At 50.8% G+C, this 15298-nt stretch overlaps 1 protein-coding gene across 4 annotated transcripts in view; it reads right to left on the bottom strand.

Annotated features, from left to right (window-relative positions):
- GANAB (glucosidase II alpha subunit) overlaps positions 1 to 14877 on the bottom strand; it is a 37118-nt gene extending 22241 nt beyond the window's left edge. Inside the window, exons 1-6 of one of the 4 annotated variants that reach the window (XM_061605741.1) lie at positions 14782 to 14877; positions 8261 to 8362; positions 6718 to 6826; positions 5636 to 5763; positions 3489 to 3668; positions 2056 to 2121 (exon numbers count right to left, since the gene is read on the bottom strand). In XM_061605741.1, coding sequence (XP_061461725.1) covers positions 2056 to 2121; positions 3489 to 3668; positions 5636 to 5763; positions 6718 to 6826; positions 8261 to 8362; positions 14782 to 14804 — 608 coding nt within the window. In that variant the 5' untranslated portion in view covers positions 14805 to 14877. Of the gene's footprint in view, positions 1 to 2055; positions 2122 to 3488; positions 3669 to 5635; positions 5764 to 6717; positions 6827 to 8260; positions 8363 to 11767; positions 11787 to 14503; positions 14751 to 14781 lie in introns of those variants that run through there. The other 3 variants (XM_061605742.1, XM_061605738.1, XM_061605740.1) reach the window with 3 other exon arrangements.
- Positions 14878 to 15298: the final 421 nt, after the last annotated feature.

Here is a 15298-nt window from a genome sequence, read left to right as displayed (position 1 = left end):
CCTGCCCTTCCTCCAAGGAGCCCAGGGTGGCATGGTTTACAGGGAATCCTGCTGGGTCACCGGTTTGGGTGCACGCAAGCTCTCTTCTAGGACTAAAAATCAACTACACTGCACAGACACAAAAACGAGAAATGTCCTTTGTGCAAAGGCAAAACGCGTTATCTCCCTCTCTGATATAAAGCAGTTCCTATCACCAGTAACCTCCCAATACCAACCAGCTCAGGTCGCAAGAAAAGATCCAAAAGGAAGCTCCACATTTTTGCAACTGGAAACGACTTATTCAACGCAAGAGAGGCAAAACAACCCTTGGTCTCCTGCACTCGCAATACTTTGTTTTGATCGACAAAATTTAGGAATTCATTTCCCCCCCATTTCTTGGAGACCTCAGAAGAAGCAGATTAGAAAGCTGCACTGACCTCAGGGCTGGTCTCTTAGCCTTGCCGTAGCCTGCAGTTTGTGGATACGATCGCAAGGATTTCCTGCACGTTATGTGACAGTAAACCGAGGCTTGCCTTTAAGCGTAATCCACAAAGGAACGGCAGCCAGCTACAGCACTTGATAAGAGTCCTTTAAAGGCGCGATGTACACAGTCTTGCAGCACCTTAACACCGGGATAGCCAACAGGGTGTCCTGCAGATGTTGTTGCTAGGCTACAGTTCCCATCATCCCTGGCCATTGGCCACGCTGGCTGGGGCTGATGGGAGCTGGAGTCCAACAACAGGCAGAGGGCACCACATTGGCTACCCCTGCCTTCTATCAGGCTGCAATCCCATACCCACTTACCTGGGAGTAAACCTCACTGCATTTTGTGAGGCTGACTTCTGAACAGACGTTATCAGATTACACTCTTACTGTGGCAGCTGCTTTTGTGGACTCGAAAGACATGGCAGCACAATAACTGGGCAAGCCTTTAAGGCGGGGTGTGTGGAGAACCTGTGGCCCTCCGGTTGTTGCGGGACTCCAGTTCCCATCAGCCCACAGCCAGCATGGCCAGTGGTCAGGGATGATGGGAACTGTCGCCCAGCAACTGGAGGAGGGCCAAAGGTTCTCTACTGTTGCTTTAAGGTGCCACAAGATTTTTTTTGCATATATCTATATTAAATCTGGATACATATTTGCCTCACCCATCAGTACATTTCAGGTTAATGTTTTAAAAACAAACAAGCCTTAGGTATACACTGAAAAATGAGTGAAGGAGCTGGGAAAATTGGTTAACACCCCAAGACAGAGTTATACATCCCAGACAACAAAAAAGGGCACCATCCAGCCCAAGTGAAGCATGTTTTAATCCCTTTATGTCAGGGGTGGGGGACCTTTGGCCCTCCAGATGTTGAATGACAACTACCATCATCCCTGGCCATTGGCCATGCCGGCTGGGGCTGATGGGAGTTGTCATTCAGCAACATCTGGAAGGCCACAGGTCCCCCACACTTGCTTCACGTGCAGAACACCATCTCTCTGAAGATGCACATGCAGCCACCTCTCCCTCTTTTTTCAAATCCCACTTTTACCCCGACACCTTTGGCTCACTCTCCCAGTCCTCATTCCCAAGACTGTGCCCACCCACATTCATTTTGCCTTCTGCCGTTTCCCTGCTGTCTGTTTAAAAGATTGTAGGCTCCTGGGGAGCAGAGACCTTGCATCCCTTGCCTCTGTCAGGAGTGGGGAACATCTGGCCCTCCAGAGGTTGCAAACTACAACTCCCATTTTTAAAATTTTCAACACAGACGCTTTGATTTGGCTGCTCCCAGCACTGAGCCACAATGAATGCAACATAAAGTTACTCAAGGCTGATTTGCAGAAAAGGGGGCAGTCTAATGCATTTCAGTCCCGCTCTTGGCAAGGAAGCTACAGTTTGCCTCCACTCCCCCTCGAGGACTTGAGAAGGCAGCAAATCACCCTTGTGCCCCCAAACCACAGCACAGGTAGAGAGGGTGAGTGGAACTCCCAAGCTACTTGGGTGAACAGGGACTGGCACAGCCACGGTCTAGACAGGAGCGGGAGGAGGAGGAGGAGGAAGGGTTTAGAAAAGAGTAGCAGAAGCTGCAGATTTACCTAGAGAAAAGGTTCTTGATCCTATCCCAAATGCTAACGACCGTGCTACTAACTTTATCCGAGAAACTGGGGGGGCCGAGCGGGAGGAGGAGTGGGGGATAGGCACAAACCAAAAAAACAGAAAACACAACGAGAGTCAGTGCATGGAACCCCAGAGACGCAGAGACACACCCCACCCCACCCCACCCCACCCCCTGGCCCTGCTCCCCCCTGGCCCTGCGTGGCCCACTGGAGTGAGCGGACAGCAGGGTGGGAGAAAGGGGGAGGGCAGGGAAAGAGCCCTCCCTTCCCCCCCCACACACTGAAAGCCTGCTGCTTTCCCTAACACCGGCCTTCCCCAACTTGGTCTCCTTCGGGGGCATTCTGGACTCCCAGCCAGCACCCCTGGGGCTGGAGTCAGCTGGGGCTCATAGGAGTTGGGAGTCCTACAATGGAGGGCCACAGATTTCCCCTCCCTGCCTTAGAAGGTGCGCTGGTGGGCTGCTCCCCTTCCTCACAACTTCTGGCTGGAGACATAAGAGTTGGAAGGGGCCTTGGAGATCATCCTGTCCTGTCTAGATCCTGCTCCAAGATGCATCAACAGCCAGGGATGGGGAACTTGCAGCCCTCCAGGTGTTGCTGGATTGCAACCTCCCATCATCCCTGACCATTGCCCCCCCCCGTGCTGGCTGAGCCTGATGGGAGTTGTAGTCTTAGCAACATCGGAAGTGCACCAGGCTGAGAAAAGCTGGCCTAAGCTATACCCCTCTCCCTTCTCCGACTCCCTGGATGATTAAAGAAAAAACGTATCTGACCTTGTGGCCCAAAGAGAGAGAGAAAAACACACCACGAGGCTCTCGTTTGCCCAAATGTACGTCAAAATGTAACTACGGTGGCCCCTGCTGGTGGGAGGCTGGGAGTGAAAGCCCCGTTCCCCCCATTCAGGGCTTGACTGGGGCCGCTTCCCAACAGGAGAGCTGGGTTAGCACAGGCAGAGAGGCGCCCTGGCCCCTTTGCAAAGTGCTTAGCGTGGTTTGCTGGAAGTACCACTCACAGCAGTGCCCCCTGCTGGTAGAAAAAAGAGGGAAGTGCACCTAAAAGGAAACATATCATCTCCATTTAAAAAAACACATTCCTGCCTTACACAGAATGCCCTCCTATTCTGGAAAGGGAAGGACAGACCCATAGCAAGAAGGAAAAGATATGAACTGAACAGGAGCAGCGGTTCTCCTTTCCCCACCCCACCTTTCTGGGTCAGCCATCTTTCCTAGGAGGCTGAAAGCAGCAGGCTCCCACCTACACAGGAACACCCCAGCCTTGTCTCTCGACAGACCCCCTGCCCTCCTCCTCCTCCTCCTCTTCTTCCCACTTGAAGAAGTTGGTAGCCAGCTATCAACCAGGAAGGGACATCCCCTGTCGTCACTGCCCCCCCCCCAGACAGCCCCGGTACTCACGAGTCCTTCTGCTCCCGCAGGTGCTCGAAGACAAGCAGGCCCCGGGAGTTGACGCTCAGGACCAGCTCCCGGCCCTCCAGCAAGTCCATGCGGAACGGCTTGGCCGTCAGGATCAGCCTGTGGCTCCCGTCGCCCAGGGACAGCTCCACGCTGTTGTCATCCCGACCTGTGACCGACAGTCTTTGGGGTGGGGTGGGGAAAAGAAAAGACCGGGGGGAGGGGGCTGGCATAAGTAAGAGAGGCGTCCCAAGGGAAAGAGGAGGAGGAGATCCTCATCGCTACGTCCGCACAGTTAAGCTACGGAAGCTGCCCCTGCAAGGGGCAGGGATGGCCCCCAATTTGGCTTTCAAAGAAGGTTAGAAAAAATCTTGGGAAAAAAGGTGATCTGTGGCTACTAGCCATGATGGCTACATCCTGCCTCCGTATGTTTCCGAATGCCAGCCCCTGGGAGGAATCACCAGTGGGGAGAAGGGCTGATGCGCTCAGGTCCTCTTCACGGGCTTCTCACAATGGGCATCTGTTTGGCCGCTGCGAGAACGGGATGCTGGACTAGATGGGGCCCCTTGGGCCTCATCCAGCAGCCAGGCTCTTCTTATCTTGAGGGAGATTCTGGGCACTTCCGGACGGTCACTATCTTGCAGGTGGGATTCACCCACATGCAGGCAAGTTCAGGCTGTGCCCAGTTGATTGGGAGGGCTTGTGCAACAATGCCACTTCCACGAAGGAGTGGAGCATTCCTATTTTTTATTTGCAATAAGGAAAGTGATGGGAAAGTGGGAGAACGCTTGCTTTCGATGCAACGCCATCTAACCTCTCCACAAACGATGCAGAGTGAACACTCATTCAATAGCCAATGTTGTCTAGCCTCCCTGCAAACAAATCTGGATGAATGCTCAATAAAGAGGCTGTCTGCAAGCCCCCTAAAGCCCTCCAAGAGACCATGTTTAAGGGCCCCCTGCCCCCACACCTCTGTCTCCTCTAGAAAGAGATGGCAGCCAGGGTTGGGGGCGGGAGAGACATGACACGACAGAGCAGGGAGGAGGAAGCTCCGGCCCTCTGGATCTCCTTTTGTCCCTGATCATTGGCGTAAACATCTGGAGGGCCAAAGGTTCCCCACCCCTGAAATAAAGGCAGCCTCCACTGAATGACCCCGAGTTCTAGTTTTAAGAGGGGCCAAGAGGGAAAAAAGCAATCCCCTCTTTCCACATCATGCATAATTTTATAATTCTCTGTTATATTCTCTCATTTCTAAAGTTCAGGTTATGAGTGCTATTGTTTAGGTGGGCTAAATAAATAAATAAATAACCACCCACGGGCAGGGAAGGAGGTTATCAGTAAACTTGAGGGAACCTCCAACATTTGCCGGAAAAAGTCCCCAAGGGGTGTGGGAAACCCAATACAACCCCATAAGGGCTGAATGTGCTCAATGGCCACAGAATGCTGACTTGGCTGTTGTGAGGGGGAAAAACAGAAAACTAGTGGGGGGCGGGGGAAGGGAACGGAATAGAGTGGCTGGAATCCCAAACCGCAACATTCCACACTGCAAGAGTTTGTTGCAGGCCCCACTTGCAAATAGCAGGGACCAATCTACCACATCGAAACCGCCTGGCATTACGTTAGGTCCTCTGTGAGGGGCACTGCCCTATTTCTGATCATCCTCCAGTACTGGCTCTGCACCCCTGAGCTACATCCTCTCACCATCCTGCTGATCCTGTTTGGCATGGAAAGGGGGGGGGCAAGAGCTTCCTAACAATGCTCTTTTGACCCCCCACCCCTGAGAGAAGGGCTCCCCTTAAAGCAGGGGTGGGGAACCTTCCAGAGGCCACTTCCTGGCGATGGGCAGAGCCAGAGGCAAAAGCAGGTAGAGCAACGAGAGCCAATTTTACCTTTGTACAGTTGTCTAATTTATAGACACGCTCACACACTCCTCTCTCCAGGCAAGAGGCACAATCAGAGTTCAAGGACGCACTCTGGCCAGGCAAAGGGGGTGTGGTGTGAGGAACAGTCCCAAGGGCCATAAAGAGAGGTCTGGAGGGCCGCATTTGACCCCAGGGCTCTCCACCCCTGTGCTAAGCCACTGTGCCTTCCAAGCAACCCACTCAAAGACCACGTGCTGCATTCGGATGTAAAGCCCTCCATCCACGCACCTGGCAGTTGGTGGGTCCCCGACTAACACATCGGGGACCTCGTAGCGGGGCTTGAGAGGATTTAACTCGTTGATCCGGATCCGGGTCATGTTCCCTTCCAAGCCATAGAGCTCGAGGAGGAGAGGGACCTGGAAGCAGAGAACAGAGTCAAGCTCCGTTTTGTACCAGGGGTGAGAAACCTGTCAGGCCCTCCAGATGTGGCTGGACTACAACTCCCATCATCCTAAAGGCCATGCTGGCTGGGGCTGGCAGGAGCCCAACACCACAGGAACAGAGGAAACTGCCTTACCTTGCCTCAGACTATTGGCCCATCTAGCTCAGTACTGTCTACACTGAGTGGCAGCGGCTTTCCAGGGTTTCAAGCAGGATTCTTTCCCAGCCCTACCTCAAGATGCTGGCAGGGATTGAACTGGGGACCTTTGGCCTGCAAGGCAGATGCTCTTCCACTGAGTTATGGTCCGTCCCCCAAAGGCCTGAGGGTCCTTGGCCTTGTTTTTCACCAAGGGTCCAGGCCCAATGAAGAGGCTGACGTCCTGTACATATATACAAGTGCCATCTACTCTGACCAGCAGCAGGTCTTCAAGGATTCAGGCAAGGGTCTTTCCAGCCTTACAACCTGAGATTAGTTTGCGTGGAGAACTGGGGAACTGAAATTGGGAACTTCTATACCCAAGCCATCTCTCCTACAATTGAACTTTAGAAAGATATAAAATCTATCTTATACCAGGTCAGAGATTTGTTGATCTTCTCCCTGATCGTCTAGTTTTCTAAACGCAAGTGGATTTTCTTGTACGCAGGGACATTCAACCATGCAATCCCTCACTTGCAGCCCGAAGGTGCAGCTTGAAACATAGTTTCCTGCCTCGTCCACCACTGAACGGGGCCTCAAAACTTTCTCCACCCCACTGAAATCAATATAAATTTATCATGTTTCTACCCTAGGTGTCCATCCAAAGAGCTCAGGGTGGCGGATGTGGGGCTGATCTCGTTTTATCCTCAAAAGAACCCTGTGAGGTAGGCTACGTTAAGAGAGAGGGTGACTTGTTCAAGGCCACCCAGAGAGCTTCAGCTCTTTGGCTCACCTGGTTTGCTTCATTGATGAGCTGGATCTTCATGGAATCCTGGCTGAGCTGCAGCGACTCCAGCAGGGCCCTGTAAGGCGAACTCCCAGCCTTCACGCTCCTCTGGCGCCTGGGGAGAGGAAACCATGGTTACCGGAGCCATACCTTAAACGAGGATGCCTGAAATATCATCTTACCCCTTGTACACCCAGTTGATCACTGTGCTCTGCCAGCGAGGGCCTCCTGCAGATACCATCTCATCAGGAGGTCTGTTCTGCACAACACTGGAAGCAGTCCTCTAGTGTTGTGGCACCGATCCATTGGCATCCTCTCCCCTTCAATTTTAAATAGGTGCCATCTCTGTTATCTTTTCAGCGCCTACTGAAGACCTTCCTCTCTCAACAAGCCTTTTAAGTAGAGACCTTCTCCCAGTCTGCATCTGTGCTGGAATGGCTCTTTAAGATGTTTTTAAGGTTGTTTTTAAAATATGTTTTTCAGATGTTTTGTTTTAATATGTTTTTAAAGATGTTTTGTTTTAAAGTCTCTTGTTTTTACGATATTAGTGTTTTAGTATTTGCTTGCCACCCTGGGCTCCTTCTGGGAGGAAGGGCAGGATATTAAATAAATAAACAAACAAACAAACAAACAAATAAATCTCATGGGGGCAACTTTTCCCCTATCCTCCCCTCCCGTTTTAGGAGAGCGGCCTCAAGAGGAAAGTTTACAGCAGAAGGCAACAACCTCACCCCTTCCTCGGGGAACAGGAAACTTGTCGAGGAAACAAGCATCAGCCATTCTTCCTCGGTCAGGGCACACATTTAAACTGTTTTTAGAATGTTTTTAATGATTCTGCTTTAATGATGCGCTTGCCACCCTGGCTCCTTTGGGAGAAAAGGTGGGATATAAATTGAAATTATTATTATTATTACTACTACAACACCAACAGCAACATTGGTGCAGAGGGCAGCAACGCAAGGACCGTCCTCCTCAGTGGAGGCTCCCCGTTTGCGGAATGCTCTCCCCAGAGGCACACCCAGCACCATCATTGCCTGTTTTTAGGTGCCAGGGAAAAACATTTTTGTTTGCTTTTAATCAGGTGGGGAGGAGTTGGATCTTGTTTTTATGTATTTTGAAAGAATTTTAATATGTTTTTATATCTGCTTTTAAGGTTGCAAGTTGCTTTCAGTTTGTTCTGGAAAAAGGCGCCATCATCATCGTAACAGCAGCAACAACATCAGAAGAGGCCGGCTGCCGGATCAGGCCAGTGGCACACCTAGTTCAGCATCCTGTTCTCACAGAAGCGAACCAGGTGCCCATGATGGGAAGCCCAAAAGCAGGAAATGAGTGCAGTAACACTTTTCCCAACACCCAGCAACTGACTGTGAGTACCCTGCTGGTTCAGGCCAACGGTCCACCTTGTCCACACGCTGTTCTCACAGTGCAGAATCAGATGCCCATGGGAAGCTCACAGGCAGGACCCGAGCGTAGCAGCGTTTTCCCTGGGAGTGATTCCCAGAAACAGGTATTCAGAGGCGCCTCCTCCTCCTCCTGACACGCAACTTACTTGCAAAAGGCGCTCTGGTCACATGTCTTGAAGTTGCTTCTGTCCACGGCAGAGACAACGGCCAGGGAAAGAGACAGCCAAGCAAGCGCTGCCATCTCTAGCCTATTGGGAAGGAAGACATTTCTTCACGCAACACATCATTAGCTTGTAGACTTGCCACAAGGTGGGCTGAGGGCTGCTGGCTTACAGAGCAAGCTTTATTTTAGCTTATGTTCTTAAAAAAAAAAAGAATTAGACTAGCCAATGTTGTGCCTTCCAGATGGTGGGGACTACAATTCCCAGCAGCTTGAGGATGCTGGGAGTTCGGGTCCAAAACATTTGAAGGGCAACACGTTGGCTACCTCTGGAATTAAGACTATAGCTGCCAAATGGAGAATGTCCAGCATACTTATACGTGAGGAGCGGATTCATTTGGAGGGCCAAAGGTTCCGCCACACCTCAGGCAAGGGTCTTTGCCAGCCCTTTCTAGATGCGCCAAGGATTGAAGCTGGGACGCTTTAGCACTCAAAGCATGTGCTCAACGACTGAGCTACCCTCCTTCACCATCTGTATGTATTTAGAAGATGTATAAACTGCTTAATTAAAAAAAACTCTCTTAGCGGTGTACAACTAAAACTGTACATAAAAGATAGCCGGAACCCACAACACAATTAAAAGATAAATATACATAAAACCTTCATAATTAAAACACAGATAAAAAGAGTAAAGCTTTAAAAACAAATATAGGCAACAGGCAGAGCAATCAAATACATGTCTATGCAGAAGTAAGCTGCACTGGGTTCAATGGGATTTACTCCCAGGTAAGTGTGTATTGGATCGCAGCCTAAATTATGCATCTGGGCAACACGAGGAGCAACAAAAACCCTCCTCTCTCCCCTAATATTGGAGTCCAGAGGACGCATTTATTTATTTTATTTCAGCAATTTATACACCACTTAATTACAATTGTCTCAAAGCGATGTACAAAACACCTCAATACAATGAAAATAAAGAAATCAGCTAAAATGATAAAATCGGAATGCAGTTACAATCCCTGCAGGAATTTTTAAAAGTCTTCAGGCGGTGCCGGAAGTTCAACAGGGAGGGGCCTGTCTGACCTCTTCAACTGGAAGGGAGTTCCATAAAACTGGGCTCACAACGCTGAAAGCAAGGCTCCTGGTGGATATGAGTACCGTGTGTCCAAGCCACGGTGGACCACTAACAGAAGACCTCCGTGATCAGCCAGGGATCTAAGGGTTCCAGCGGTCCCCAAGGCATCCTGGACCCAAGTTGTCAAGGCCCTTTAAATTAATACAGGAACACCTTCACTTAACGTACACTCGCTTTTACGGACATACTCCATACTCCTGTTTACATACGCTTGCTTCACACTTATGGACACTTAACGGTGTGTGGGGGTGGAAACAGACGCGATTGCGCCGCCGCAAATCAGCTGGGAGGCGCGGCAGCGCAGCAGCAGAGGCTTTAGCGCAGGACTTTGAGGCTCCGCATGAAGGAGAGGTAAAAAAAGCTTTAAAAGGTAGTGCTTCACTTTAAGGACATTTTTGGTTTACATACTCACTCTGGTCCCATTGAGTACATTAATGCAAGGTATTCCTGTACAAGAACCTTGAACTTGGCCTGGTCGATGTGGGTGGCCAGTGCAAGCTTTGAAGCAGCAGAGTTATGTGCTGCCGGCAGTCTGTCCCCATCCCTTTGTCCTTGAATGGGCACATGATCCTAGTTTCTGGCTGATGGGGGGTGCCTGCTCCTCTCCAGCCAATGCACCTGGCTGTGCAAGGTGGACCTTGGAGTCCTAGTAAAAACACACACAGCAGAACCCACGGAAACGGCCCTAAAGTCTGCCAGCAGCTGTTCTGGAGGCACAGACTTGCTCACAGCAAGAACACCAAGATCCAATCTAGCCATCTGCTATGAATTTGGTGATCAGGAAGCAGCTTCCAGAGACGGAACTATGGGCACAGGGAGGGTGCAAAGGGCGAACATCTCCCCCCCTCCTGCCGATGTAAAGGTCAGTTCCCATCTCCACACATCCTGCAGCCGGGTGATCCAAGACTCAAAAGCAGGAGTCCTATGCTATCGGCAGGAGCAGCCTGTTGCCCAAGACTTCACATGCAAACCACCGGGTTTGAAGAGTTTCAGTAAGAAGCTGAAAAGACTCCCCCCCCCCGCTTTGCTGGTCTCCCATCTTTTTAAAACATAAATTGTCCCTTTTTTTGGCTTGCGCTGTTTTGAAAAGGATGGTGCTAAGTACCTTAAGCACAAGAGGTAGAAGAGCAGAACTAAGCCCCATGGTCCAGTCACAAGACCTACAAACTGGGAAGCTGCCTTTTACAGAATCAGACCATTGGTCCATCTGGTTCAACATTGTCTGCACTGACTGGCAGCAGCACTCCAGGGTTTCAGAGAAGGGACGTTCCCAGCCCTATCTAACGATGCCAGGGATTGAACCCTGCATGTAAAGCGGATGTTTCACCACTGAGCTATGGCTATGCAAAAAGCTACAGATCAACACTCAGACCTGCGCAGAGTAAGACCAAAAAATGTCTCTAGCCCTGCAGAACTCCAGAATGCTGGGGAAAACAGCAGGGAGTAGAAAAAGAGGAAGGCCAAACAAGAACCATAACGGAAGCCACAGACATGAACTTACAAGATCTGAACAGGGTGGTTCACGACAGATGCTATTGGAGGCTGCTGATTCATCGGGTCACCATAAGTCGTAGTCGACTCGCAGGCACATAACAACAACAAGCCCTCCAGAACATATATACTCTAAAAGATGAATGTACCTGAACACGAAATGGTCAACAAACTAAAGCGGTCAGCATTGAGTTTCTTAGTGATTGGAAATTGTGGACTGGACAATGAGCTACAACGTGTGAACATAAGAAAAGGCACACTGAATCAGGCCAAAGGGGACCCCTCTAGCCCAGCTTCCTGTTCTCAGTGGCCAACCAGATGCCTTTGAGAAGACCACAAGCAGGACCTGAGTGCAACAGCGCCTGGGTTCAAAATCACAGCCCAGCCATGGATTTACATAGGCGTTCCGGGCAAGCGTCTCCTGAACTCTGCCTGTAAAATGGAAATAGGGGATCATCTGTCTCAAACAATAATTGTGGAGACGGATGAGAGTCAAATCACATCCGCACCATACGCCTAAAGCACATTTCAAGCACATGGCTTTTCCCCAAAAGAATCCCGGGAACCGTAGTTTGCGAGCAGTGCTGTGGGAGGGGTAAACTGCAGTTCCCAGGATTCTTTTGAGGGAAGCCTCATGCTTTAAATGTATGGTGCGGATGTGATCCAAAATGGTAATCCATGCTGCAGACTGCAAGATCAATGGAAAGGAGGAAAGAGAAGAGAAAGATGAGAATTAAGTCTGTGGGAAAGGAAGGAGTCACATGAATAAGGTGAGGAGAAGCAGGCAACTATGGAGGGAAAGCATAGGGCCACAGGGATGCAAGCCAGGAGCTAAGAGAGGGATCCTGAAAGTTATAGGGTACAAACCAAGTCAGGAGTCGCCAATCGTTCTGGGCGCATTTGCAAACCAGGTAAAACTGTTGTGGGCACCATACACACACCCTGCAACCAAGCACACACCTCAGTCTATTCAAATGGCTACAAGAGAATGATTCTTTCAAGCCTGATTTCAGCTGGGATGGGGGAAGAAAGAGGAGGAGACCCTTGGGCACCAAGGGAGGCCTCTGCGAGGGCATGGCTGCCTGTGGCCACCACATTAGCAACTCCATAGTCTAGGCCAGAGGTAGGGAACCTGTATCCAACGTGGGCCACGTTCAAGCCATACATTTATTCCACTATATTATCCCACTTTAAACAGGGATGGCTTCCCCCAAAGAATCCTGGGAAGTGTAGTTTGGGAAGGGCGCCAAGAGTTGCTAGGAGATTTCTGTTCTCTTCACAAAACTTCAGTTCCCAGTTAATTCCTCTTCTCAGAGAGCTCCGAGAATTACATCTCTATGAGGGGAACAGAGGTCTCCTAGCACCTCCCAGGATTCTTTGGGGGAAGCCATGCCTGTTTAAAGTGGAATAACAGCGGAACAACTGTACGGTGTGAATGTGGCCCAAGATCCACTGAAACCACTGGACTTAAAATTAGTCATGGCCATCAATTTCAATGGACCTTCTCTGAGTAGGATAAACACTGGATACACCCCTCAGCATAAACAAATGTGCAGTCAGCTTACCCTTCATAGCCCAAAGCAGGGAGCCTGTGGCCTTCCAGATGTTGACGGACTTCAGCTCCTGTCAGTCTACAAGGCAGGGATGATGGCCAGTGCAGTCCAGCAACATTTGGAAGGCCGCCGGTTCCCCACCTCTGGTCTAGGCAATGGGAATATAGAATGGGGTATGGGTGAAGGAAGAGGAAGGCCGAAACCTTATGGGGAAGGGCTGTAGCTCAGTGGGAGAGCCTCTGCCTTGCATGCAGGTCCCAGGTGCAGCCTTGGCATCTCCAGGTAGCCCCGGAGAGCCCCTGCCAGTCAGTGTAGACCAGTGTTCCTCAACTTTGGGTCCCCAGATGTTGTCGGACAACTACTCCCACGATGCCTTGATCAGTGGCTAAGCTGGCTGGGGATGATGGGAGTTGTAGTCCAAGAATATCTGGGGACTGAAGATTGAAGGGCCGTGGCACAGACTATACAGAGTTAGATGGCCCAAAGGGTCTGAGTCAGTATAAGGCAGCTTCCTTTGCACCTTCGTAAGCTCAGTTTTAAAGACAGATTATCACACTCGGTTCCCAGCAACTAGTATTAAAACAGCAGCAAATATCTATTGCTTTCTGGAAGCATCTGTGAAAAACTGGACGCTGGGCTAAAATGGTGCTTTTGGTCTGATCGAGCAAGGTAACTGGTACGTTCTAATGGAGGAGAGATCCCTCAGAGAGTACTGGCTGTGATACCTAAGCAGAACCTCCATGGTTAAAGGCAGTATACCTCCAAATACCCTTGCAGGAAGACAAAGAGCACGGGGGGTGGAAGGGCGAGGTGCTGTTGCTTTCAAGCTCTGCTTTGCGGACTTCCTGTAAGCATCTGGCTTGCCACTATGGGAAACGATGCAGGACTAGATCAGCCTTCAGGCTGGTCCGGCAGAGCTGCCTTCCTGTCATCCAGCTTGCAACCCTATACACCTGGGGGAGCCAGCGTGATGTCCTCTGCCTATCTGTTGGTACTACAGCTGCCGGCATCTGGGACCATAAATCGTGCTTATTAGCCTGGAGAGCACCATACGGAGAACTCAAGAGACTATCTTATTCCAAGTCAAACCAGACAGCTCTTCAGGGTTTCAGGCAGGAATTTTTCTCAGCCGTACCTCTGAGCTTGGATGCCTGGGTCCTCTTCCTACCTGGAGATGCTAATGGGGATTGAATCTTACAGTGCAATCTAATACATGTCTCCTCAGGAGTAGGCTCCATTGGTTCAATGGGACTTACTCCCAGGTAAGCGTGTATTGGGTTGCAGCCTCACAGCCTAAAACAGGAGGAAGGTCAGAAGCTGCCTAATACCGAGTCAGACCATTGGTACATCTACTTCAGTATTGTGTACGCTGACCGGCAGCAGCTCTTCAGGGTTTCAGGTAGGCAGTCCCTCCCAGGAGATGCCATTGGGGATTGAACTTGGGATCTTCTGCTCTACCACTTAGTGACGGCCCTTCATCTAAAGATGAGGGAGGCAAGAATAATCAGCAGAAGAATATACATTCTGTGTAGTTACAATACTACTTTAAAATAATCCCAAAAATTAAAAGGGGGAGTTATCTTGGGGCACCTTAAAGACTAACAGATTCATTGTGCTGTAAGATTGATTATGACTGCTATTATTATTATTTACATTGCACTATAAGTGCAATGTAAAAAAACCGTAAGGTTAATTCTCAGAGTAACAGTAAGATGTTACTGAGGCCCTTACATTCTACAATCATACACGTGGGAGGCAACCGCAAGGGGCAAAGGGAAACAGGAGGCAAAAAGTAAACAGGATGAGCATGCACCCATTTCGCTTGCACGTGCTTTATGCCAGGGAAGGGGCGCCTGGGGCCTTCCAGCTCTTGCTGGATTCCAAGGCCCGTCATTCCTGACCGTTGGCCGTGCTGGCCAAAGCTGATGGGAGTTGAGAAGGGCCGCAGCAGGGCGCGCAGATGCCTTTGGCGACTGAACCTGGGCCCTTCCGCACGCACGGCAGGCGCTGTGCCTCTGAGCTGCGGCCCGTCCTGGCTGCACACGCTTACCTCAGAGAAAGCCCCATTGAACTCGGCGAGACTTACTCCTGAGTAGGCGCGGAGTGCACTGCAAGAGATGAGAGGGGACTCATGACGGCGGGGGGGGCAGAGTCTGGTCCTGGGAGTGGCAGGAAAAGAAGGGCTGGGGAGGCAAGGGCCGGGCCTGTGGGGCGCCGTGGCGGACTGGGGAACAAGGCAACCGTGGGAAGGAGCGGGAGGAGAAAGGGGGACGGGGGGGAAGGGATCCATTCGGGGAAGCCCCCCCCCCGAGCGAGCCTCGCGCTCACCTCCCTGGAGCCGCCGCCGCCATCTTGGATCCGGCTTGACCCTACTCCCTCCCGCCGAGGACCTATTGGCCCCTCCGCCTTCCCTTCCGAGGCAGCTCATTGGATCCCGCGGACTGAGCCCGCCCCATCGGTTCTCGAATCGCCCGGCGGGGCGCCACATCGCGAGACCCCTCCCACCTGTCTCTGCATTATTCATGAGGAGGGTGCTTTCCTTTGCGCGTGCGTAGACCAGTCGCGGGCCGCTCAGGCAGGACGGCAAACGGACGTTGAGGGGAAAACGGGGCTCGGACGCCTGGGTCCTGCTCAGAGAAAAGAGGCTAAGCTTGAACGCCTGCTGCCCCGCTAATTTATATATATATAAATATATATATATATATATTCTTCAAAGAATGTGCAGGCATGGACAAAGTGTCCATGTTGTGTTGTGTGATCCATTTTTCGTATGCCATGGCAGCTGCAGAGGCACATAACTTCTATTAAAATTATATTGCAGGAAGCCAGATTTCGACTGGACATC

This window comes from Rhineura floridana, chromosome 22, assembly GCF_030035675.1.
Source record: "Rhineura floridana isolate rRhiFlo1 chromosome 22, rRhiFlo1.hap2, whole genome shotgun sequence".
NCBI classification, from domain to species: domain Eukaryota; kingdom Metazoa; phylum Chordata; class Lepidosauria; order Squamata; family Rhineuridae; genus Rhineura; species Rhineura floridana.
This window is presented reverse-complemented; position numbering and strand designations above follow the sequence as displayed.